The following is a 26620-nucleotide window of genomic DNA, read 5'->3' as shown; positions in this document are numbered from 1 at the left end:
AAAATAATTTTGTCACTATCAGATCTTCATCACATATGGTGAATGATGTTTTGACTGTGTTGTATGTTACTCTTTTTAAGTACAGTTTTTGTGGCTAGAATTTTACCAAAGATAGCTTTAACATTTTTCAACTCTGTTTAGTGTGTATCATTTATCCTGTTATTCAGTATTTCCAATGTAAGTTATCTGATACTGTTTTTCTTTCATAATGATTGCTTCTCAGCATTAACATTTTTATATATTTCTCTAGGCTGTACATTTCTTATCAAGAATTCATTCATTTGGAGTGATGTGTAAGTTTCTTATTTTGTTAGTTTTGATGATATGCAACAGATCTAGTATATATATTATATATATTTTAGTGTCAAAATGTTTTAGTGACATTTTAGAATATTTATCTACTAATGGGTCTCTTTGCTCCAGTTCTAGCTAGTTAAAATTTTAAGGACTAATAATTTGCATCTAACATCTAAGCCATTTCAAAGAGTAGCAAACAAGCTTCAAAGAGGCCATTATAAGACACAAAACCGCACACATAAAATGTTCTTTCAGAAATATTTTAAATATTGTAAGGCAGTTGTATTAGATTCTAATTTAAGGATGTCTCTTAAAAGTGAAGTTGAGAAACTCTAATTATCTTGGATGAAATGAGATGGAAAAATTCTTTTATAAAATACAATGAGGTAAAGTATGTTGAAAATCTAAACATAGATTGAACAGCTATGTTTTCTTAATTTTAACAATGTTTTGTCCTGGTATATATTGCTAAAACAGTCTTTGCAAGCTAGCTATTTATTTTTCCTCATACTTTTGCTTGCAATGTATGCATCAACCGTCCCTAATTGCAGAAGACTATCATTAGAAACTAATATATAGCCCAAGTAATGTATCTTTTAAAGGATCTTTTGATACTTTTTCTCCTGCCTGTTTATTCAAATTTTGTAAAGATATGTTTATAGTGTATACTTTACATGATCTTTCCTTTTTTTATATTTGACTTTGTTATCTTTTAGAACTGTATAAGCTGTATGGTTTGGTTAAAATGATGACTGTTCAGAGTGGTGAGGCAGAAGCATTTTCAAAGGTTTGTTGTTTCTTGCAAATCTAATCTTGCAAATAGTTGAATGCTTTTATATCATTGTACCTTTGTTTAACTATTTCATAGCTTTCTTCTACACTTATACTGTATTACACATTACCATACTGTTGCCTTATTGCTATATATTGCCATGTTCCAAGAATTGTGTTCAAGAGTGCTTCTTTTGACATAATATAGTGCAATGTTACAGACCTATTTAAAAGAATCAGTTTAATTAGACAGAAACTCATTAAAATTATGAAATCTAATAGCTGCTATTTACTTTTAGCAAAATGGCAAGTTTGGTGGAAAAGTTAATGGGGATCTCAAGTGGTTAAAAAGTGATGAGAAACTTGGCTCCTCAAAGACTTCATTGCATTCAAATGGGTCAACTGAAAAGTTCCATATCAATGGATTTACATCAACAGAATCCATCACTGAGGTGGGTCTTTTGGCTAGGTTTTTTACAGTGAATTTGATGACATTTTTTATTCAGACAAACAATGTCACATAGCATGTAGCATCTATATATGCCATGCAACACTATTTATGTCACATTGCATCCATGTTGAGGTTACAAAACTTGTATCTCACAATTAGAATCTCCAAATAAGATAAGTCAGTTCTGTTTAAGTATGGCATTTACAATGCTACATGTTTTATTTTATGAAAAACCATCAGGAAATGTGAAAGCAGTAGGGTGTAACTATTTTTGCCTATAACTATTATAGGTGTAACTGTAACAGATTGGTTAAATTTATAGGTTGAGGTCAAAACTATTGTTATAAAACTACTATCAAATGACAAAAGATTTGGTTTCTCTGTGGTTGGTGGCTCTGACATTGGTTTTCCTGCCAGAATTGATGACATATCAGAAGGTATGAGCTAAATTTAAATTTCCAATTCAAACTTCATTGCACTCTTATTTATTATTATTATTTTTGGTATTCTTAAATTTTAATCCGTGATTATATAAAGCAGGCTTGTCCAATGCATGGCCCACAGGCTACATTGTGGCCCGTCATGTTGTCCAATGTGGCCCACCCTTGGGTCAAGGTTAATAAAGAACTGCACTGTATTTATTCAGGTTGTAAAAAATAAATTTATTCATATTATTCACGAGAACAAATAAAAGTGCACCCACTAACACACACATACACTTGACAACTTCCAGTTCAACGCAGGAAACCCAACCCTCTATATGCCCAAACCATGAACACGGCACGCTTGTTTGAAAAGTTCAAGATTGGTACAAGCCATATTTCTAAAAAGGGGGGAAGAAGGACAGATAGTGAACTTGGTATTTGCAATTTCAAATTATCGTGGACAACCGATTTTTCCTGAGCTCAGCAAAATGACTTTGTTATGTGCTTGATTTGTTTGAAAAAATCGCAGTGCGGAAGGAATACAATATTGCTAAGCATAATAACACTAAACATGTTATGATAAGCTGGAAGGCCAGTCACATGTTCATAAATTAGAAGTTTCTTTCTTGTCAGCAATCTCTAACAAAATCAGATTTTTTCAGTTCGGATTGTGCCACAAAAGTCAGCATGCCGTGGTCTACTTTTCTTTTTTGGAGCACATACAAATACAAACAAAAACAGTTAAAACTGATGGGAGAAGCAGATTAAATTCCGGTTCGCACAGGAAGGTTTGCGTACTGTTCCAATGGCATTCAAAATGTTTGAACAAAGGGGAAATGAACTGTTCAGACGGGAACTGAATGATCACGTACCAGTTGTTTCTTCTCTCAGCGCAGGAAGACAATCGCTCCGTTCTACTTTTTGTGCTAGAATGTTACAACCTTGATATAAAGTATACGAGTCAAAAGTCATTTGTTAATTGTATTAAGAAATTTTAAAGCACAAAATCCATGGCGGTTAGTCGTACAAATATTTATAACATTTAACTATGTTAAAGGCTCACCTGCAGCAAGAAGTCCATTGCAAACCAACGATGAGATTATGGAAGTAAATGGAATCCCAGTGACCGACGCCACACACACAGATGTCATCATGGAGATTCACAAGGTAGACTACTGTTTCAGTCCACATTAGTGGATCGCTTCAACATTATCATCAATAATTAACATTTATGTTTGTATAAAGTTCCATATCAATGAAATACATATATATAATATATTTTTGATTTATGATGTTGAAATTTATATTTAAAAACCTCAAAAACTGCTTACCAAGATTTTAAATGCATCATGGATGAAGTTGTTTGTTCGAAAAGAGCATATTTTATATTATTTGCATATCAAAATAAATACAAAACTAAATCAGTAATGATTATTTATGAAATGAAGATGCAGGTTGACATTTTCTAAAAGAGCCTGATCATCTGATGGGATCTGAGGCCATTATCGAAAACCTGCCAATTTCTATGTAGGAGAGGAAGGGCTCATGGGCGGCTGTCAGTCTCTCAGCTCCCTGCACTATTCAACTTTAAAATTTATTTAATCAATTGGTTGATTTATTTAAAATTTATTTAATTGATTGATAATAAATTCTCTTGGTCAGTAGTTTCCCGTCAAAGTATTTTTTTGAATTTTTTGCAAAATTTGAACAATATTTTATATTGGGTAATTGTCTGTTTTGATCAAAGTCGTTCCAGAAAAAGTTGATCACCCTGAAAATTAGAAGGTACCTGGATGCAGACACGTTAGATAATATTAACGGTATGTTTATTGGTTTTGTTTTTATGATTTTGAAGGTGATAGGTGCCTTTTTTGTGTGATACATTTAAAACGGTGCATTATATATATTAAGAAATAACGATAGTTTCATATTTCTAAATTGTCTCTTTAGAGAAAATATTTGTCGTTCAAGTTCATTTGTCACTTGCAGGATCTTTATTGTTTATCAACCTCAAATGACCATTTAAATCTTAATTTGCAAACCTTTTCTATGTCTGTAGCCTATACACTGTTTCTTTGATGGAAAATGCTCACTTGTCCACTTAAAATCAAACAGCCTATGGAATTCTTTCGTTACATCTGGACTTTTTCTGTAACCAAATGATTCTTTTTTATATTTGTTGCCAATGCTCTGTTACGGGAACTGTTTGCTAATATGATTGTGCAATTTTTGTCAGATTATGATGATGGTGGTTTTGAAAGAGGGACACTAGAAATACACAACGGAGGGTATATACATGAAAGGGGCGTGGACGTCGAAGAAGATCCTCGCTATGCAAAGAGAAATATCCCCAAACCGTTACCAATGTCGACTGGAATAGCAGTGACATCCTCATTTGTCAATCCTGCATTCGACAAGGATGATATTGATGATGAAGATTTAGAGAGCTCAATGGCAAAACCCACAGCAACAAGGCCTGGAACGCTTCGTAAGTTCTTAGTTCAAGATTGTTATCTTTATCCAATACAGAGCATAACGTATTTGAAATGTAACCAGCAAAGGCTTTATTTGGGTCTGCTTATTCTATAAAAGCTTTATTCAAAGTAATCTTTTCTAGGCGTATTTATCTTAGAACTTGCACTTCAACAATGCATAAGTCTATGCTTTTTTCCCACCAGCATTCCCGTCATTCATAGTATTAGTGGAACATTTGAAGAACAAAATGCTGAAAACCGTGGAACAGGATGACGTCAATTTTACTAGAAATTTGTTTGTCAGCGACGAGTTTCAGTCTGCTATTAGGGTTTGTATATATACACGATCCATTGTCATATTATCTGTGATATATTTTCAAACACATTTGTGAATTATGCCTTTCTGGTATGCAGTTTTCATCTCAAGATGTTTGGCCTCATATAGTGCTTAGAATTTATCTACAGAGTCAGTCTAGAAATAGCATCTGATTCCCTGCTGCCAATATCAAGAAAACTTGCAAATTGTCAGACACTTAGTAAAATTCACAATTAAATTTGTCCAGGAATAAAAAAAAATGAAAAATTACGCTCTTTTCGGTTATTTATTTGCTTTTTAAACAAAAGGATTGGCTTTGAAAACTGTCGTACAGATTCGATTGTCAAAATATTTTGGTTCTGTGATCGTGTTGTACTCCTTTCAACTGCAAGCGCTATTCAAATTTGTTTAACCATTGCAATTTTTCATTTAAGATATATATGCTTTTTACATTTGTTTTTAAGATTTGTAATTATGTAAAATTTGATAAAAGTGTAACAAAAATGAATCAAGTTAAAATGAATGGCAAAAATGGAATTCTTTCGACACAATTTCTGCTGTTGCCAAGTAACCATACGATGAAAAGAAACCGAGGTCTTTGAAGTTTTTCTAAGACTAGATATGCCATCTAGCCCATGTTTTTACGTGAGTTGTTCTATTGCCCTAATATGTAAGGGAGCAGTTTACAGAGTGGTCGATGACAATCAATGTTGATACCTTTTTTGTTTGATAGAGTTTCAGCTATGTTTTTCTAGAATTTAAGAATCTCTCATTGTTCAGCAAAGAAGCCCGTATTCGTAAATCTAACGTCAAACCTTTTTATTTTGATTCTCTGCTCCAAGCATGTACCTAAACCTCTAAAATTTTATTTCCTCGCCTAAAGTATACTGTGTTTCAATACAAGTGTATGAAATATAGAAGAGGCCAATTTCTCCTATTCTTTCATGTCCTTCTGTCAATGTCTATCTTCTCTACATGTCATTTATTGCAAGTACTTTCCACTGTCATAGGCCCATAACATCATGACGCGAATTCAGGACCGCCATAAACATGATCACAGCTTCAAACCAAAAGCTACGAATTCACAGTTTCTATTATCAGAGGTAAGAATTTTGAAGCATACATTTTGGAAGAGAAATGGTTTATGTTAAGAGCTTATTTGGTAAAGGAAATTTCGAAATTTGGTAAAGGAACTTTCGAATATTGGTAAAACGTGAGCGCGAGAGGATTATATTCAAGAAGTACAAGTAGCATTAATGAAATAACGGGAGTTATGGATTTTTTGTGTTGGAAGTCGCACTTAGATTTAGCTTGTTTCAGTGGAAAGATAACACCTGTTTAACAGTGTTTTGAAGGAACGCCGCCATTAATTTTAGCGTGTATTCCAGCTTTACTGTCTATTGCTCTGTGGTGATAGGTTGACCTCCATATAACATAGTATTTCAAAGCTTGTAGAAGTTTCTTTTGACTGGCGCATTCGACTCCGCTGATAATCACCGCTTATTTACCCTTAGGTCCGACATTCGCTGCTTGCAAAAAGTAATGACCCGGAGGCAAACGAGCTACTTGAACTCATGAATAAGCACACCATGCAAGTACGTACACGTGCCTTGTGGCTTCAGCTGCCAATGCGATGTTGATTTGAAGCTTCTTAATAGACTTATGTCAGATGATTGTAACCTTGCAAAACAGAAGTTCAATTCATTTGTTCAACTGGATTTTAATTTTGTCTTAATTCAAATACACATTAACTTTCGGGTCAGTAAAATGTAAAAAGTCTGTAATTTTATAATTAATAGACACTTTTTGTACATGATACTGTGAAACAAGAAAATACACTCAAGCTATCTAGATAACCTTTGCAGCCTAACAACGAACTAGCTATGTGTTAGTCTGAAATTGTCCTCTTCGTGACGTTGTTTAATTGTAATTTTAGAGTTTTCTTCTGGCCCACGATCGCTTGGCTCTTCGTGAATCGTTAAACACCTTCTCTGATGGCGAAGACAGTGACGATAACAGCTTAACAAACTCAGTCAATGATTACTCTGATTTTGAAGAAGAAACAGTGAAAATCGTTCAGATAGATAAAACAAACGACCCACTTGGAGCCACGGTGAAAAAGGAAGGCGATGCTGTTTTGATTGGCAGAATAGTAAAAGGAGGGGCTGCTGAAAAAAGTGGTCAGTTTGATTTCTGCTTCTTACTGTCAAGAATTGTAGTAGTAAATTTTACCTCTTGTGTTTCGGTGATTTCTGGAGAAATTTGAAAATTATTTAATTATTGTTTAAAAATTAACCGAGCTCCTTGTGGCATTACGTAGCTGTAATCCAAAATATTAGATGCGTACGTTCGAAAAGCTTTTACTATTGTTTATGGTTTTATTGTTGTTATCGCGACAATCTGATTTTGTATATGAACCCAGTAACACACATGTGCGCTTAAACAAAATATTAGAGAGCCAACTGACCCAGAAATAGCTGGCAAATATTTTTAACATGTTAAAATATCCACCACCTTCAAGTACGGGGAACGGAGTAATTTTAAGAGGCTTCTTTGTAGAGTTTAATTAACCTTTTGAAAACAAATATTTTCAAAAAGACTACAATTAACATTTTGGCATAGTTTCTTAGAGTTACAGGCAAGCCTAGAAACAAAGCTGCCTTATATCACATTACTAAATACTCTTTGTTTGAAAACAAGTTCAAAATGTGGAGATGATTTCCAAAACTGCATACAAAATATTTAGGAAAAACAGCGAAACAATAAAACTTCCGCTAAAATTTCCGTCTTATCAAGGGTGGAGATGAAATGTGGAGATGATTTCCAAAACTGCATACAAAATATTTAGGAAAAACAGCGAAACAATTAAACTTCCGCTAAAATTTCCGTCTTATCAAGGGTTTTTATGGCTAGGTACAGGTTGAAAATAGCTTTTAGAACAATCAAGATTGCTATGCAAGAAGTTTTAGCATAGCCATCAAGGAAAGATCTACCGTAGCAGCTCAAATTACTGCATATGTATATCCTTTGTTCTTTTTAGAACTGTTTTTTCTTGTACATAAATGTGCCAAGGAAAAAGAAATGGTCTCTGCCTTGAGGAAATCCAATTTAAAAACAAAGAGATAACAATTTAACGTTTGATTTTAGGCTTGTTTCACGAAGGAGATGAAATCTTAGAAATCAATGGGATACCGGTGAAGGGAAAATCTGTAAATGAAGTTGTAGAGATTTTGAGAGAAATCGAGGGCACTCTCACATTCTTGCTTGTTCCTGGAGATTCGAAGAAAAAGTCGAAAACCAGGGAAAAGAACGCCTTCTTTCGTGCGCAGTTCGATTATGACCCACAAGATGACAATTATATACCTTGCCGCGAAATTGGCCTTCCTTTTAGAAAAGGGGAGATCCTGGAGATTCTAAATCAAGAAGATCCAAACTGGTGGCAGGTAAATTTCTGAACCTTTTGAAACTAAAATATCTATTAGTTGTATATCTTGTTTAACCTTAATTGTGGAAATTTCTCAATAGTGTTTCTCATGACTTTTCTTCCATCATATACAATTTTGGTACTTGAAAATTATCTTGCAAAAGGTCCTATAACCGATACTTCTTCGGCACTGTTTTTGACAAGCTTCGAAACGCCAGTTTGCCCCCTTCTAACACCTGCGGCTTTTTCATCATGGAGCACATTATGATACACCTTTTTGTTAAAGTTGTTCTGTATCGCGTATCTCTCACAAATTTCACCGTAACGCATGATTCTTTAATGTCATGAAGGAAATAGTCAATGCATCGATTGAAGCAAGTATCAGCGTTTTTTCAACATTGTAGCCTGGTTTATATTTACCCTTTCTGGGTGTTTGCCCTTGCATCATTTTTGAAACAGACTGTGAAATAATTGCTAATGGCCACAGGGTTGTTATGAAGATTCACGGCCCCTGTGGTAAAGTTATAGAACTGTATTGTTAGTAGTGTTTTGTAAATTTCTTAGAAAACTATGAGCATAGAAAAGAGAAAAAATATTGTAACCGATAGAACCAAATTAAAATACTAATTTACTGCATGAACTCACTATCTGTTTCACCTAGGCACGAAGACGGCGTCAGCTACTGAAGAGTGGGAGGGTAGTGACCCATGAGACCACGCCCTTTTTGCATCATCTCAGTGCTTTGCAATAGGTGTATTTTCCTTAGGCAAATGTAAAAAGAATGACCTACAACCACCAAGTGTATTTTTATCAATTTTTAGAAAAATTATGTGGACAATGTTTTGGCGACTATTGGGATGGGTAAGTACCACCCCCCCCCCCCCATAACCCTTCCCCATACCAGCCCTTGGCATCGCCACTTCCTTGACATTCATATTGTATACTTCTTTCATAAGGCTACTTTCAATTCATAGGCGAGAAAAGTCAACGTTGAAGCAAATGGATTAGCAGGGCTGATACCAAGCAAAACTTTCCAGCAACAGTACGTTTAGTGTTATTTGTTTTCTGCTGTTTTAAGGGTAGCTACGTTTGCTTAACTTAAAGATGTTGTCTGAAGGATGATGTATAAGTTGTCTTTTGAATTGTTGATTAAAACAGATGTTATTGATGGGCCCTGTGTTTAATAAGAACGTTGACTGCAGTTTGCGTATTGTCAAACGTGTGCTACAACACTTTAAATATTGTAGTAATTGATCTAAACAATTTGTAATTTTACGAACTGGGAAGTCAAAAATACTTATCTTTTCTGGCCACGAAATCGACATTTTGTTTCGTCAATAAGCATAGATTTTGAATGGGTTATTTTCAAGACTTCATAGCCAAGCGATAATCTTTTTCCGCTGTTTCTTCTTATAATTATTGGAAACTGGTTATTTCCAGACGAGAAGCCACAAAAGTGACAGTACGGGAAGTGAAAGAGCCTGAAACTGCCAAACAAAGTAAATTCCTATTGTTGTTTTAAATATGCTTATTTTGTCGTGATATGCGATTTAATTTCTGTGGTCATTGCCTGCTTTTTAAAGTGTATTTTATTGATATATGGTCAGCTATTTCCTTGGCCTACTCGTGTTGTTGTTATATAGACTTTATCGTGGAGGCATTAAGTTAAAAATTTGTATAGCTTAAATTACGCATCTGCCATCGACTTTGACAAATAATTGTTGCACAGTTGTTATTCAAAGTTATGTTATTTTTAATGTACTAATACAGCACATCGTTGCCAGAATCGGCGTGTTTTGCTGTTAACAATACTATTTTCATGCGAATATTTTCCGTTTTTGCCAGATTATTGTATAGCAATTTTCTACTGAAATAGAACTTTGTTAACCCATACACAGTCAGTTTAAACAATTCTCCATTTTTGTAGAAAAGAAATGCTTTTGTCTTCCTGGAAAGAAGAAGAAAACAAAGACAACTGAAAGCGCACCTGCAGATGGTAATGACAATGGAGTGTTTTCACTTTTGTTTATAGTGTTTCTGAAACTAAACTCAGTAAAGAAATTTCTGTGCCTAATTCTGTTTTTACTTCTAACCTGTCTGTTGTCAAAAAGATGTATGGCATAATGCCCCATTATGCACACCACTATAAATTCAAGTTCCATTTAAGTTCCATTTTCCTTTTCACCCAACCTTTATTCCATGTCTTTCTCCTAGATTTCTCACTCGATGAAATTCTTGCTTACGAAGAAATGGTAGAGGTGCAGCCAGATCAAAAGAGGAAAAGACCGATTGTTCTTATTGGTACTTAGAATATATTTCATTTCATCTTCGAAGATTTCTCTAAACTACGTTTTTCTTCTTCTATTTTTATTCTTACTCCAATGATGCTTTCATTTAAAGGCCCACCCAAGGTCGGAAGAAAGCAGTTGCGTCAGAAGCTGATAAACTCAGAACCAGGAAGATTTGCACCAGCGATCACACGTAGGTTTAAAACCATCATGATGTAAACCTTACGACCACCTACATAGAAGTTGTTTAAAGCATAGACCGAATGATACTTTCAGAACAGTTTCCTATCTGTCAACTTAAACTTTGTTTACATGTTGCTTTAAATACAAGGGTATGCATGACGTATTGGATGATCTGCTTTGTAATAAATAGACAGGGAAAATTGCTATCTTTTTTACATTAAGCATGATCAAAGACCGCACATAAAGTTAAACATATATACGAATCATAAAGACCATATCATCTAATGCTTGACCTAAGATAAGGGAACCTGAAGATTATATCTCAGTAATTGCTACTTTGTGATCTCTAAGTCACCAAAGTTTTGTTAATCCTGCTCTAGATACGACTCAAGAACCCAAACACGGACAGGTCAATGGTAGAGATCATTACTTTGTGTCGCAAAACGATTTTCAGAATTTAGTTAAAGAGCACAAATTCGTTGAGTATGGCCCGTTTGATGATAACTATTTTGGGACAAGTACAGATGCGATAAGAGATGTTGTCAATAATGGCCAAGTCTGTGTTCTCAATTTACATTGTCAGGTATGTAGGTAGTTTACTTGGATATTTTAGGACTATGTGTATGTCGCTCGAAACTATGAAACAAGTTGTTATTCTGATCTTAGTTTATTATATACAATTTCTGTTAATTGACTTTGTTGATTTTCAAACTTGCTGAAAGAATTGTGAAATCTTAGATAATTTCATTGACTATTTACCGGCACGTGAGACAAAAGCCTGTTTTACTTGCTATTAATTTCGAAGATGTGGGAAATTTGTTACTGTGAAGTTTTGGTCGTTTTAATCGTAGTGTGCTTAACCATTGTCAAGGCTCAAAGAAAAACATTTTTATTCCCTACTTACCCAGACTACCATCAAATGCAAGCCGTCATTCAAGGATACTTTTTTGTGCTCTGTGACGATTGCCCAGATATAATGAACAGGGTCCGGATAAAATATGCTCTGTAAGGAAGTTAGTGACAGTCGTTCGTCTGATCTAGGTTGATTCCACCCCGCTTTTGTAATTAAAGGCAGCCTTTTTCAAAACTTGTAATTCGAATATATTTTGAATTAATAATAGCATAAGGTGGAATTGCTTGTAACATTAACTCAGGGCTAACGGGCTGTCATTTGGATCTTTGATTATCTCAATAACTGTGTCATTTTCTTTTTTAGGCACTTCCTGTCTTAAAGAACTGTGCAGATCTCAAACCCTATGTAGTGTTTATTACTCTTCCGTCCTTTGAACAACTGAGAAGGCTACGAGGCACGGGAGGAGAGCCGTTCAACCCAGATGTTCGTGTCAAGGTACGCTCATTAACTTTGGCAGGAAATTGTTTGTTGAAAGCAATAGAATGTTTTACCTATATTCTATCAAACTGATGTTTGGATAAGTCAGCCATTTTACGAAACCCTGGGGCTACAATTCCAGTTGTTAGTTTTAACATTTGAATAATTTTAGCCAAGATTAATGATGATTTTAAAAGCAAGAAACTCTGAACTCTAACTTATGGTAGTTCAGTTATACACACCAAGGCGTATGTTGTATCGAGCTCTATAAAGCTGGCCGGTAAACAGCAATGTCTTAAACTAACGTAACTTATTTATGGATCGGTCTCATGTTTTTGTCATCGGAATGGTGTCTTTGTTGTTTAGGTAGCTGATAGTTTGTACTGTTTGAATTGAAAATGTCAACAGTAACATGCCCTATGCTGGATGCAAACGAGAATGATCGTGATGACGTAATATGAAATAACTGAAGATTGCAACTGTCCATTGAGTTTTGCAGCCTTCAGTTTGATCATTAATTTTGTGGTCTGTCTTTAGGATGATGAACTGATAGACCTGATTGAAAGAGCGCGGGAAATGGACATCAACTATGGTCATTATTTTGACTATCAAATCGTGAATCAAAACCTGGACAAGGCCTATGATGAAGTTCTACAACTGGCTAACTTCATCGAAACGCAGCCACAGTGGATGCCTATCGCTTGGACCAACTGAATCGATCTAAAGGCTTGACGCCTATGTTTATGTGTTCGCCAGAGCCATAGTATTACATATCGCTGCTTCTAGAAGAGATATAGTTAATTGGTCCTAGAAGTTCAGGGTGTCACTCACTTTCTTATCATCTCTAAGAAAGTGGATAAACTCCTCGAATTCAGTGCTTTTTCAAAGTAGTCGCCGAAACCTCCCACAAGTATAGCTTCATTTTGTATGCATATTGCTGCGACATGTAACCATATTCCAGGCACAGCGTGCAATGATGTTAATATTTACAGAAATGTCGTGGCACAGATTTCGTACAATAGTATACTCGATTGTATCCCCGTAAAGAGAACCAACGAATATAAATCTGGCTTGTTAATGGAATATGATTCTATAACTTGGCAGTCAACTGCTCTTTGGTACCAGGTATTTCATGCAGTTTTGTTCCTGGATGCAGCTCAGTTCCTATTCGTACTAAATTCAGTTTGAAACTATTGTTAGAAGGCCAGGATTTCTCTCCGTTGGTTCTCTATAAACAATAGGGCAGTGTAGCATAGGTATTGCTGCTTGGAAAACAAGTGGATCCAGTACAGGTCTTTTTTATTCTTTCTTTCAACTGTAAAATTAGTTTTTATGAGTGATTGACAGGAAGGTATCTTTGTGATCTGTCGTAAAATAAAGTCTTTTATAGTCTTGAAAGAAAATAATAAGCATAATGTTTAAAAACACTGTGTTAGAGCCGCGATGCTAGTACGGGAATGTATTTTGAGCACTACCGTTTTCTCTTTCAATGTATAGTGGTAATTGCACCTTTCTTGCTTGTAGCGAATTGTCTTTCTTGTATAGCTTTAAATCTTAAAATTTACTGGATGAGTACTTCGAGTTCTTTTGTTTATTTGGGGCTTACATGTATCAAAACAAGAACAGGATGGAACAAGGTGTGCGTGTCTGATTTAAATGTTGTATATACGTTGTATATTTCGGTCCTTCGCTGTTCTATATTCGATCTCAATTACAGCAATCTCCTCTTAATATTCCTTTATTAATTAGTAGGTCCTTATTTTGCCTGTGCTCTAATTCTTGCCTTTGCATTTGAACTTGAAAACGGTAATTTTGTGAATAGATACAGTTGTGAAATATAATTCTGTCCTTGTGAATGCCATACCCATGCATAATAACATAACACCGTACCCGCCAATTATGACGTATGTTGTTCAATTTTAAGGGTAAAATCACTTATCAACGGTTCAGCAAAGACTCGCAGAATGGTTGTGTAAGGTATTGCCATTAGAGTATACTTGCGTATTGCCAACCATTCTTTTACTTTAAGCAAATATTATCTGTGAGTAGGATAACCGGAGGAAGCTAATTATTGTTTTCAGTAGTGTTACCACGTGGACCATAATAAATGCAGCTTGTTGAACGTACGGTATCTACCTGTTTTCTGCATCACTGCATTACAAGACGGAGAGAGTGCACTGCATTACAACTTAAAGAGATTTTGAATCTTTAACGTGTTAGGGAATTCCTTCACAGCTTTCGTTATGCTAATCGCTGATATTCAGTAGCATTATGCAGAAATTCGAAGCATTCTATTTTTGTAACACTTAACAAATGATTTTAAGGGAGAATATATTAAGTTCAATTTATTAACGATGTATTAATGTTTATCTGATGATTCACCATTGTTTTAGTAACTGTCATTCATTTTTCAACGTTAAAATTTTCTTTGCATAGCGATATTTCTAGTATTACAAATTTGCTGGCCATCTACTGAACCTGTAAAGCATTCTTCGTACCCCTGTGACAACCTCCCTGGCAGAACACCGCCAGCCCTATGCAGAATTTCTTCGTATCCCTATCACCTGCATCATTCCTACTCTTTTTTTACACGATTTTTTTTAAAACCCTCCGCTTTTTATTAAAATCCTTTGTTTCCTCGGTTAAATTCCTTGAATTGAAAATTCGAACTCAAGATGTTTTTGTAATCACTTTCGACAATACTTTAGTTTCGTAAGAGTTCGACCCCCTTTTAAACTTCCCTCCAACTACCCGGTTTATTAGATTTTAGACTTTGCAATGACCCTCTCCCCTTCTCGTTATTCCTGACTTCAGAGTAGGACATATTTAAATCATATTGTCCTCAGTTTATTATTAACGAAAACAAAACAGGTTTTAAGTTTGCTTTTGGTATGGCAATTCATGTGTTCACTGCAGCCCATATTCAAATTGTATCCTTACTACCGCGTTTAGGTTCCAGCTGTAGGTATTTAAGTATGATTGTTTGGCATCATTTCATATTCAGGTAATAATATTAAGTATACTTTATAAGAATTTTCATGATGTAAAATAACGATTTGAGTCATGTTCGTACCATTTTTAGAATTATCTTGTGCAATTTTATATACACAAATTACAAATTATATGGTTGTTCTTTTCTAGTAGTCTGATTGTTTTTATCAGGGCATTCTTCTACTGCACAATTTTTCGCATTCCTAAGTTTGACTTGGTAGATTAAAATGTTCGCAACGTAATGTGAAACATAACTTGTTCGAAGGTTGGGGCTTATCCGAAGGTGGGGCTTATCCGAAGGCGGGGCTTATCCCAAGGTGGAGCTTATCCCAAGGTGGGGCTTATCCCAAGGTGGGGCTTATCCCAAGGTGGGGCTTATCCGAAGTTGGGTCCTTTTTAAGGAATCACAGTACCTCAGTTTTTCTTAATTTTTTCTTAACTTTCGTCCAATTTTTAGGCTCGTGTTTTTAGCATTGTTCTTATAAAAAAATGTTGTTTGGATGAACACAGAGTATTCTCGTTAATTAATCTTCTAAGGTACCTAACCAAAAATTTTGCAATTCTTGTGAAAAGGGATTAACATGAAACCGACGTCCGCGACGTCCGCGATGTCCACGACTTTTTCTTGGGTCTGCTTTTCACAAAGCATTATTCCACCTTTTAATAAAACAGAAATCTCGACAAACAAGACAGTATTAGAGTCGAATTGTAATCTTTAAAACCAATTACGATAGCACTACGGCTTTCATGCCGGAATAAAGCTGCACTTTGCAACAAACATTCAGTACAGGCGCAAATCTTGTTTTACGAAAAATCTTTGCAATTCCAGCAAATTCCAACCAGCTTACTTCCCAAAGAGCCGTATGGCGATGGTCAACATCGTTTATCTTATTCAGAATAAATACTGTCTAAATAAATAAAAAGTCTTACAAAATTTAAAAAAAATGACAAAATTCCTTCCTCGAAAGTAATGAATATTGAAATTCTTGCAGGTTTTATAACAAATGGAAATGTAAATCTGGTTGGTAACAGATCAAATGATGGCGTGAACGCTTTAAAAAGACTGCGCTTTGAAGCTACTTTGATCGAGGCAAATGGAAGCTTTCGCAAAGCAAACTGACACTTTGATCAAGCAGCACTCGACAGAAAAAACTTTTTGCTCAATTGTGATGATGCTCGGTGGCCGATAGCCAAATGAATTCAAAATTTGCTTAACCGTTTCAAAATGGTTCCTTTTTGGAATTTCAAAAATAAAATTCGTTTGACCAGGGCTTGATGTTATACAAAGCTGCATTATCGAAAAGTACAATATAAAAAATTCAATTAGAAAAGATTTTTATTTCAATTTGGTGTGTTGAATCAGCAATGTTTGTGTTTGGGTATTTTGAAAACTCATAGACAAGCTTCAAAACCAGCACTTGGGATGACAAAGAAACCATATCGCACTGGTGGAACCAGAAATGGCTGCTTCACAACACGAGGCTCATACGAAGGCATAGTCGTGTTATCAACCAGTTCCAGCAGTCGGTCATTTAGTTTGACGTACCTGGAAACAAAACGCTCTTTTGTAACGGCCAAACATAACTCTTAATTTAAATCATTGAGAGGCTCCCAGGAAAGATTTCTGTACAGGTAGCGATACAGACCGAATCGAATGTTTTGAAAAAAAGCTTGAAAAGAATTTAAGAAAATTTTTCCAACTGCAAACACTTACTTGACATTACTGAAAGTGGCCCGATTTTAAAATTCCGAACTGTGACAATCAGGACCATAGCTATAGGGGACATTGGGGTTTGACACCCTCTTCACAAAAATTCCCTTACAAAAATGAGAACTTTTGCCATCTAGGGGTCTTTCGTCGAGAAATTCTCAAACTTGTTGGCAAAGAAATGATGGCATACCCAGTAGGTTGGAAGATGGGACCTGGATACCCCACTACAGGATGTTATCTAATAGCCCTAATTTAGAATCGAACGCAAAACATTTTGCTTGAATAACAGAAAGTGATTATGACAGGAAGTTCCAATTATATGCTTTGTAGTTTATAATAAACAAGAGCAAGATGAATACAGACCTTGGCTATGATATAAAAAGTAATCGGAAACAAAATACATGATATATCGTTTGAACAGTGCGCTCGCAGTGAGTGACGTAACCATGGTGGTAAGATAAGGGGGGTTTGGGGGAAATTTGGGACCACACCCTTTGGCATGCTGGTAATACCCCCCATTTGATAAGCTGATTGAAATAGGTCTTATTTCATTGGTTGCTTTGTGCTTTGTGCTTTGGGGCAGCTGGCCCCTTTGCCCCCTGGCTACGCTAGTAAATACCACCCTTATGAGGGTCGTCATATTAACAAGTGTCAGAGAATCAAAATGCATTTTCTACTTACCGGCTTGTCAAGTCATCTTGGGAAGGTTCTAGTAAATATTGATGCACAGGTAGACTTCTTATTTTCGCGTCCAGCTCTATGATTGCTTTGTTTGTAGCATGGAGATTTATAACTAGCAGAACAATCGATCCTTTTTCATAGGAATGCCTAAAAATGAGAGGGTTACCTCATTACAAAGTATTCACATGATTGCAATATAATAACCCTCGACTGTTTTCAGTTCCGAGTTGACGTTAATGATTTTGCAGCTCGGTTAAAGAGCTAACTGCCAGAAAGAAAGCAATAAGACTATACCAAAACACAGACTATCGCATAGAACAATATCTTTCAAAGGCAGCGAGATGATCCTGTATAAAGAGCTCAAATGTTTAGTGTAGTGTTCCAGGACATTTTGCAGGCCCTTTAGACTTCAAAGACCTTCCAAGATTGATACTGAAACTATTAAGGAAGCTATAACCATCAAAATTTCATCCATGGCCCTTGATCAAGCAAACTCGCATCGTCATCGTTGCATGCAAGTCATCGTTGAAAGCAAAAAGGTTCTTAGAAAATGTGAAATTGTTGTACAAATATTTAAATTCAGACAAACTTTTGGACGTCCAAAAAGAAAGGAATCAAGGTACCAAGGTATCAATGCTGGGCAACACAGAAAACATCATTAAGTGCAATAAAGAGATGCCTGCTTTTTTGCCTACATCCCTCCCTTTAAAAAATTATTGAACATACATCAGAAGTTAAGGCTGCTGCTAAAGGAGATGGATAAATTAGCCAGGTCGAATGCTTCAAAAACGTTTCAATGTGTTGAGATCGACTTGCAGTACGCCTGAGATAAAATAGAAGCAGTAAGGCTTAATGACGACACAAGAAAACTTGCAGATATGATAGCTGCAAATAATGATTTTCCAGAAGCCCTAAGACTAAAAAAACGTTTGGCTCAAGAACTGGTAGATGATGAATTGGTGGAGCTGAACGGAGAATCCAAAATGGAGTTTTCTTCAATGTACATGATATAATGATGGCCGGAACACATAAGAGATTCAATGGTTTTAATAACATCCTTTGTGCTGTCCGGATCCTGTTTTTAAAGACACGTCCTTCTGTCGGCGATAATACACAGCCAATTTCCAGCATTGGGGAAAATATGACTAAGGAGAAAAATCCAGCTATGAATGCAGAATATTTGAAATCATATTATGTTGCGAATATAAAAACAGAATCCAATTTTCGCATCTATCCAGTTACAATGGGGTCATTCCATGTCAAATCATCCAGAGACTGTCACCATGATGTCTTCAGCACAAAAAGTATTCATTTTATGCATTCATTTTATGGCACCCTAGACATAGTATCAAAAATAACGCAATCCAAAATTTCACTTCGCTATCTCAATTCCTTCAAAATTTATAGCTGTCTGAATTTTGGGCGTTTCCCGTGTAAGGTGAAGAAAAGGGTGTAGCCCTGCCAATCCTCTAAGATAGTTGGAGAAATAAAATTATTAAGAATGGTTCGCATAATTGTCACTACTTTCCATCGAACTTGCTGTTGCTGAAATTTCATGCAATGATGAAGTCCTTAACACATGTCGGAAAGAAAGCTGGGACCAAATGTGTTTATCATATTAACGATGCTATACCACATGAGCACATCAAATGCTTTATACCAACATAATAGGTTCTACGTTACATAAAAAAGACACAAAAAATGACCAAATAACATCAAGAGAAGAAGTGTCTCTACATCTTAAGAAAGTAACGCTATGTTTTAAAAATAGCAAAGCAAGTTTGGATTTATATTTAATATTGCTTCTGCCACTATAAAAAGTTATATCAGAGCAAACTTCAAAACCAAATTCTTCATCAAAGAAATGTTCAACCCCTAAGAAAGTTGTTGTATTCAGATTTGAAAATGTTTTATAGAGACAAGCTGCACTGTCATGTGCTGGCACTTCTGATTGGCCTAATTCGATCATCAACTGGGTGTATGTATTCCTAACTTAACATTCTCGATCATTGTTCTGACGTTTTATGACCTAAATATTATCAGATAAAAAGCTTCAGGATATTTCAAAATTTTTGTTTCAACCGATTTGAAGAGCATAGGCTGGGCTGAAATTTCTAAACGTTCATGGACATTCATCGTTTCACAGCTATGCACGCATATCAAAATTTCAAGAAACTGGAACGTTTTGAAAAACTGCTCGATTCTTTTGGCCACGTTTTCGGTAAAAAGAAATAGGATAACACTTAGTGCGCAAGCGCTACATCTGGAGACAAGGACCCTGGGCTAATTTAGCTTCTGCCGTACCTTGGGTAGATTTCGTTGTGTAAGCGGGACTTTATCAAATTCGTATGGTCCTTATAGAATGCTTGCATTATTGTCTGCCTTGCAAAGAAATTTCAATCTAGCACGTGTTTGCAGTCCCTTTAATTACAGTCTTGGTGCACTATAGAAATATAACTGTTACCCACCTCCCATCTTCGTTTATGCAGTGGGCATACACACGCACTTCTCTGTTGTAATCTGTAGAGCCGTTGACTTCTAAAACCCTTTCTCCGACAAACAACTTGTACAGTGAAGATAACCAATAGCACTATGACCGAAACAAAATCAATGAGAGGGCGAATAGAACTATGCAACTTATGTTAAATAAATCTTAAAACTATGACAAAATGCCTGTGTTTTGCATGATTGCAAACTATTCAATGAAATGATCAACCAATCAGTGCAACCAAATCGAGCTGAACTTTCAGTTACAACTTTGATTCAACCAATTGTACCATCACTTTTTAACCACTTTCGCCACGATACTATGAGGCAGAACTTCAAATGGGTCCATCAATTGCTCAATCTAGACAATAGAAATTCAGAAATGACTACATCGCAAGTGCTGTTAGCCAATGCGAAGCAATGATCAACCTTTCACGGATTCAGCTAGGTCAGAAGTTGGCAGTCGCTTGGTAAAAATCAAAATAACCAATCAAACGTGTCTTTCTTCCTCTCACGTGGCTTTCCATCCACACCTTGATATGAATTTCCCGTATACTTTCGGTCATTATTCGACGACTATACTCTGAAGAGTGTTCGACGCCAAAATCTTCAGTATTCGATGTTTTCGCTACTTCGTGCCATCGTCAAATTGTTGATCATTTGAATGAATTTCCTTTAACATTTTAAAGGGCAAAATATACGGCAAAAATTACAAATCTATATTGCATATGATATCAAACATCATATATTGGAAATGTTTGTATTTGAAATGCGATGAAGTGAATATGCAACGTACCGGTCTTGGGAAAAAATTGTCATTCCGGTCAAGCAAAGCATAATTTGCTCCGATGATGGCTTGTCGAACTACTACATTGATGTTTAAAACAGCCCCAAGGCCAAGCTTGTCCAAGTATCTGTGGAAAATCATTATGATAATATTATACTAGATAGGGGCTCCGACGAAAGTCAGATAGTAGAGTAGCTGGGGCAAGGAGATGACCCATAACAACAACATTAATGTAACAAAATGACCAATTGCCTTATTATCAGAGGGTTGTGTCTGGCATCATTGGTCTAATAAAGATGATCTAAAAAAGATAAAATATTTTCACAAAGACTCGTTTTCAAACGGTGTTGGCTAGATTCTTCCGTTGTTCATTGTTCCATTGCTGTTTGTGTTATATCGTGACCAATTATGGCTTTCATTCACGTGCATATTGCCATTCGTTTATTCCTAATCGTTTGAATATATCGCTGATATGCGGTCGATCCAGACAGGTAACGTTCTTGGATGAGCCATAAACCGAACCTGTTTTCAAAAAGTGCAGAAAAATCCTTTTTGATATTTTTCTGACGAACTTTCAACTTAAAAAGCGAAAAGACAGGTCTCTTTCTTTGACGTTAAATTAATCTTCAACTTTATTTCCACTGATTTGGTTATTGTGCTAATTGAATCAACCAAAATAAACTTTAAAAGAAAAACAATCCTTGCGAACTACGAATACACAAAATTAACATCAGTGGCAGAAATCAGGGTTTTTGCGTGGTGGGACAAATGCAGTAATTTTTCTTAGCTGTTATTTAAGGGGTCATTTCCATTCAGTTTCCTTTACAAAAATATGCGACAGTCAAGATAATACACTCACCAATCCCCCCTTAACCCCTCATATTTTCCGCCAGCGATTCATATTTTACAAGATGTTTCTGACAGAAAATTCACTGAAAATAGGACAACATACGTAAATCCAGCTGCATAACTATCTGATAATCCAGCAGCACCTCCTCCCCATCCATCTGCAGTTTCACCAATCCAAACTGGACAAATCCTTGTACCATTTGCACTTTTTATCATATTAATGGCTTCTTTCGATATCCTCAAAAATGAATCTAAAAACTTCGGATTTGTATAATCCGACAGTGTTATATTGCTTCCTTCTTTATAATAACTGCAAAATAATATGGTTCAAAATAAATCTCACAGGTACTATTAAAAGGCATTCTTGGTGAGAGTAACAAACATCTTACAACTGACAGTCAAGAATTGACTTTGCAAATACCCAGCTTTGATCAAGTTTATTAAAGGCTCTAATTTCCATGTGAAAGAAAATAACTTATGATCGAAAATAAAAATAAAGATAAAACCAAATTTGCACAGGTAAACTTGTTCAGCAGAATGAATTTGCTGCTATCAACCAAATATTAATTTGGCTCTTTCTGTCAATTGCCTTAGTTTATTAATGTTTTTGTCTCTTACTTGCACAATTCAATATGCATAAATTACCGCATTTTAGGCAACATACTGAATTTGCACAAGCGTTTGCATGTGCACTTCTTCTGATAAAATCTGACACCACTTTGAAACTACGATAGCAGTATTTTCCAGCAGCGGCAGCCACAGAGTCCCGTGGAAAATCTTTGAGATCACACCATTTAATATAAGCAAAGCCTCCAACGTCATAGTCTTTTAAACAGGCTTGCTTTGAACAAGCAAGTCTTTATCATTAATTCTTTACATATTTTCTAAGCTACAAGGGGTTGGTGATAGGCCATCATGCCCATTCGTGGTGCTTTCATTGCCCCGAGCATTGATGCAGCTGAAAATTGCCAAACGAGGAAATTCAGAAACTTACAAGTGCCAAGAAACAGCATCAATGGCATCAGGCTTGATTTCTTTAAGAAAACTGAAAAAAGAAATATTCATCAATAAGCTTCACACAAAGAGAGCAATATTCTAAGGTTCATTCAAATCCTGTTCCTTTTTCTATCTTTTTCAAACACTAATAGCTAAGTAGAAGACAAACCAAACCTTTTATACTTTTACATTTTAATAATCGCAGTATAAACATCTTCCATCATTAAATAATGTAAAGAATGGCTGTCTTCTGCCACTCTGTTTTTAGTTCTTTAAACTGCGTACCAAACACGATAGGGCAGAACTTTTCCTATCGATTTTGCAGGGTAACGCATGAGGCAGCGGATAGGAGGACTAGCTATTCAAAACCGTCAGCCAGGCGTGCTCATGTTTTATATATTGACAATAAATATGAAATATAGTCAAACCGAAAATTTACTTTCTGTTTTATAGGCACGGCTCTGGTCACCTATGCCAACCTTATTGGTTATAGAAGTGGTTGGTGGATAGCTTCGCCAATAAGACCCGTTTCTGGATGAGATTTATGAAAGATGTTCTTCATCTAAACACAGAGCAGAGACACAAATATACTAGATTGCGTGCGGTACAATATGATGCTATAATAATACCTTGATAACAACCTTGATAACAGGCCATGCTCGAAACGTCGTTATTTATTTCAAAAAAATTTTCCTGGTACAATTTACTTACATTGATCGTTATTACAGGGTAGAGAAGTTAAGGATATTTACTGAAAACCTCAGCAGTATCCAAGAAACTATTAAGAATCTGACAATTGGTTTCTTGGATATCACGGTAAAAGTGTGTATGCGTGGGAGGTGGCGGTCCTATTGAGAGGTTTATTTTGTATACCAACTGTACCCATCAGTTCTTAACCAGAAGAAGTATCGATAGCTTTGCACAGGCAATGGCCATTAGTCAGATTTTTAGGTATCATTGGATTTTTCAGATAAATGACTAATCATGTAATATTTAGGTGAATTCAATGGATCGTTGAAAGATAGGGGGTATCAGAGTATTTAGTGAATCAGCAAATACAATTTTGGAAATAGATAGGGTACATAGGTGAGATAGGGAGACTCTTCCGGAAAAAGCAAGGAATAAGACCAACCAAAGGACAGTTGAGCGAACAGGGTTAAGATCATGACTACTAAGGTAGGGTTTGGGGAGGGAAATTGCCAGGGGACACAGTTGCGTTTAAAAAGCATAAGAATCTCGAAGAAATTATATTCAAGGCTTAACGCACTGGTGAGAAGAGGAAAGGACAAGAAAATATGGAAAATGCATGCTTTAAGAAGTCCAGATGTCAAGTGTGTAACTGATGGCAAGCCATGATACTGCTGGGTCTAGCACTACAGGCAAAGAATACAAGATAAACTATTCGATTCTTGTAACTCATCCAGTGTTGTGTCCTTGATTTAGTGTAATGTCTATGTTGCTTAGAATGTCAGTAGTACATGCATGCAATTTAATTTGCAAATATAATGTAATGAATTGAAATATAACTATTCTTGCCTCAAAAAGTAAGTGTTGTTTGGTATGTGTGAAATATCTGGTCCAATAATTTTGGAGTTTGGCATAACATCTGATGCCAAAGTATGAAGCAGCTCAAAATCTCTTGCAACTTGACTGGCACTCAAAGATATATTATGTTCTTTGTACAAATCAGGCTCTGTGATAAAGAGTTGGAATTCAGTTAAACATGGGCTCAGATGCAAGTCAAAAAGTTAGGGGGCAGAGGGGAAAATGGGGAAAAGACTCATGGCAAAGATTTTGCAAAAAAGCAAAGATAATATTCACAAAGGTATCAGTAATATTCACAAAGTACGAGTTAAAACACTCCACTGTCATCTTGTCATCATGGAGGATGCAACCATCCTCAACCAAAACAATTTTTTCGTTGGTATTTACTGTTCCTTTCAAGAAGATTGGTTTGAAAGTCTTCCAAAATTTTTTACTGTTTCCAATTTTGGTGGGATCAAGATTTGCATAGAAATCTTTCTTTGCCTGTTAATTCATCTTTACAACAAAGTTTCTTTAAAGTTTGTAATTCCTAATGTCCTTGTCTGTTCTTGTCCTATTAGCGATGGTTTTAAGTCTGGTGCATTTCATTAAAGCCTTCCTGAGGGTTTTTTTCATATGAGGTTTGTTATTTCCGGGAACAATGACAGATTTATAGGGTGCATTTTTGTGAAGTGTTTCTGCAAACATTTCTTCCAAGTCACCTATGTTTGAATTTAATAGATTCAGGGTCATTTTGATTCTAAAATTAAGTTCAGAGAATTTTTTGTAATCTCTGAAGTTGATATTCTTCGGTGGAAGCTTGACATAAGTTGTTTTGAGTATCTTAAAGATCAAATGGTGGAAATTGCTAAAACCAGTCTCAAGGGTTTGAGACCCAAAAAACTATGTAATTGTTTGTTAGCATCAGATCAATACATCTACCCCTAACAGATTTAAAACAGGTTGGAGTTTTGATCAAGCTGTAAAGATTATGATTTTCCAGGAAATCAGTCATAACAGGATAAATGGTCTCCATGTTAAAATCACCAAATATCAACAGGTTGTCTATTGATTTGGAATAGAAATCAATCAGCCTTTTTTATGTGGTCATGGAAAACGTATTCACTTTGGCATGGCGGTTGATAGATCGGTAGCAATAACCATTTAGTCTTCCTTAGATTAAGTTCAATGGGGAGAGCCATACCATCCAGTTTCCTGGATGGTATACTCTCATTCACGAATACTATAATCCCACCTGAGTTTTCAGAAATGTCTAATCTATAGGGCTTTTTAATCCTGTGATTGAAAATTTTGCATCTCTGAATGACCCATCAAGTTTTGTTTTGGCAAATACTAGAACATCAACATCATTTTTTATGAGATGTACTTTATGCGATTCTTTATGAGATTCTATGAGATCTCTTAGGTGATTTAGCTAAAACAACAATATTTTTAGAATCATTATTCACAATATCATAGAACAGGTTAATTTTGAGGAAGGTGCCACCTGAAAGAGCAAAAATTGCTGTTGGCTATTTTCAAGTACCCACATATGTAGGGGTTCAGAAAAGTGATGGTGAGCAGTGATTCGCTGGGACCTAAAAAGTGAAAACAGGAGTGAAACAGCTAGCACTAAGGCGTAATGCCTCTTCGGTGCAAAAATGGAATATTTCCGTTTAGAAACAACAAAGTTACATGATCTGCTTCAAAACAGTAGGCAAGACCATTTTTGAGTACATTCAGTTTAAAACAATCGTTTATGGCAATTAAAAATGGTTACATGATCACAATTCACCCTTAACCTTATTAGGAAGTCTTGACCCTTTATTGCAACAAATCACAATAAAGTACAGCACTTTGTGCACTTTCAGGTGGCACCAACCTCACAATTAACCTGATCTATCAAACAATTATTAATGCCAACATCAAAGGATGCCCCAAAACAAATCTTAAACGCTGCCAAAATGTGAACACCAGTGCCAACATACCATTTCCCAACTCGTAGTCCACATCATCTCCTCTACTTCTGGCATACTGTAAAAATTCTAGTGGGTTGGAGTAGTCCCAGGAGCCATCAGCTTTCCGAGGAAGACCATTTAGTCCAAAAAGCAACTTCCACCCAAGCTTTGAAACGAAACTCATTAGATTATCCCATCTAAATGGAGTCATAAAATATTTATCATGGTGATTTTCATCGATATGATGGGAATCCTTTCTGAAATAAATTTTGTTCGCTGCATTCCCTGCAGCACGTAAATATATATTTGAATCTGTTCCTTTTTGCATAGACAGCCCTTTGCAAAGGGTCAGAAATGTGGCATCATGGTAAAGAAATGGACTCCTACGTGCAAACGCTTTTGCATGGATTGCAAAAGACAGAAATCTTTTCGAAACAACAGAAAATATTTTATCATGCGTAATGGATATTTTTGTTTTTGCAGAATTTTCTATGTGCTCCGACTCCAAGAATGGTAAATTTGACCGACGAGGTAAGAAGATTTCCTTGACAGCAGCATCTTGTGAAGCAACTGCTTGCAATGCAACGAGCACCACGAAATAAAACAGGGCCATAAACAGCACCATTAGTGCAAGTGGAAGCCTGAAAGGTAAAAAACGCAGTTCAGAAAGACACACA

The 26620-nt window shown here is 35.8% G+C and overlaps 2 protein-coding genes across 3 annotated transcripts in view; one reads left to right on the top strand and one right to left on the bottom strand.

Annotated features, from left to right (window-relative positions):
- Positions 1 to 15081, top strand: part of LOC135691318 (protein PALS1) — a 17213-nt gene extending 2132 nt beyond the window's left edge. For both annotated transcript variants that reach the window (XM_065209152.2, XM_065209161.2), the window contains exons 2-21: positions 251 to 293; positions 1014 to 1084; positions 1368 to 1520; positions 1842 to 1956; positions 3002 to 3111; positions 3692 to 3764; positions 4181 to 4432; positions 4623 to 4747; positions 5745 to 5837; positions 6249 to 6329; positions 6671 to 6914; positions 7882 to 8177; positions 9133 to 9200; positions 9599 to 9657; positions 10086 to 10154; positions 10373 to 10459; positions 10559 to 10639; positions 11010 to 11212; positions 11846 to 11977; positions 12497 to 15081. In XM_065209152.2, coding sequence (XP_065065224.2) covers positions 1043 to 1084; positions 1368 to 1520; positions 1842 to 1956; positions 3002 to 3111; positions 3692 to 3764; positions 4181 to 4432; positions 4623 to 4747; positions 5745 to 5837; positions 6249 to 6329; positions 6671 to 6914; positions 7882 to 8177; positions 9133 to 9200; positions 9599 to 9657; positions 10086 to 10154; positions 10373 to 10459; positions 10559 to 10639; positions 11010 to 11212; positions 11846 to 11977; positions 12497 to 12673 — 2460 coding nt within the window. In that variant the 5' untranslated portion in view covers positions 251 to 293; positions 1014 to 1042 and the 3' untranslated portion in view covers positions 12674 to 15081. The remainder of the gene's footprint in view (positions 1 to 250; positions 294 to 1013; positions 1085 to 1367; positions 1521 to 1841; positions 1957 to 3001; positions 3112 to 3691; positions 3765 to 4180; positions 4433 to 4622; positions 4748 to 5744; positions 5838 to 6248; positions 6330 to 6670; positions 6915 to 7881; positions 8178 to 9132; positions 9201 to 9598; positions 9658 to 10085; positions 10155 to 10372; positions 10460 to 10558; positions 10640 to 11009; positions 11213 to 11845; positions 11978 to 12496) is intronic.
- Positions 8700 to 26620, bottom strand: LOC135691362 (heparanase). Its single transcript, XM_065209207.2, has 8 exons — positions 25974 to 26620; positions 23998 to 24154; positions 22460 to 22510; positions 21569 to 21775; positions 20626 to 20743; positions 19811 to 19932; positions 17343 to 17489; positions 8700 to 16496 (listed from the first exon to the last, which is right to left on the bottom strand). Exons 1-8 carry the CDS (start codon positions 26566 to 26568, stop codon positions 16343 to 16345), a joined length of 1551 nt encoding a protein of 516 aa, XP_065065279.2. The 5' UTR covers positions 26569 to 26620; the 3' UTR covers positions 8700 to 16342.

This window comes from Rhopilema esculentum, chromosome 10, assembly GCF_057945365.1.
Source record: "Rhopilema esculentum isolate cy_ngs chromosome 10, ASM5794536v1, whole genome shotgun sequence".
Lineage (NCBI taxonomy): Eukaryota > Metazoa > Cnidaria > Scyphozoa > Rhizostomeae > Rhizostomatidae > Rhopilema > Rhopilema esculentum.
This window is presented reverse-complemented; position numbering and strand designations above follow the sequence as displayed.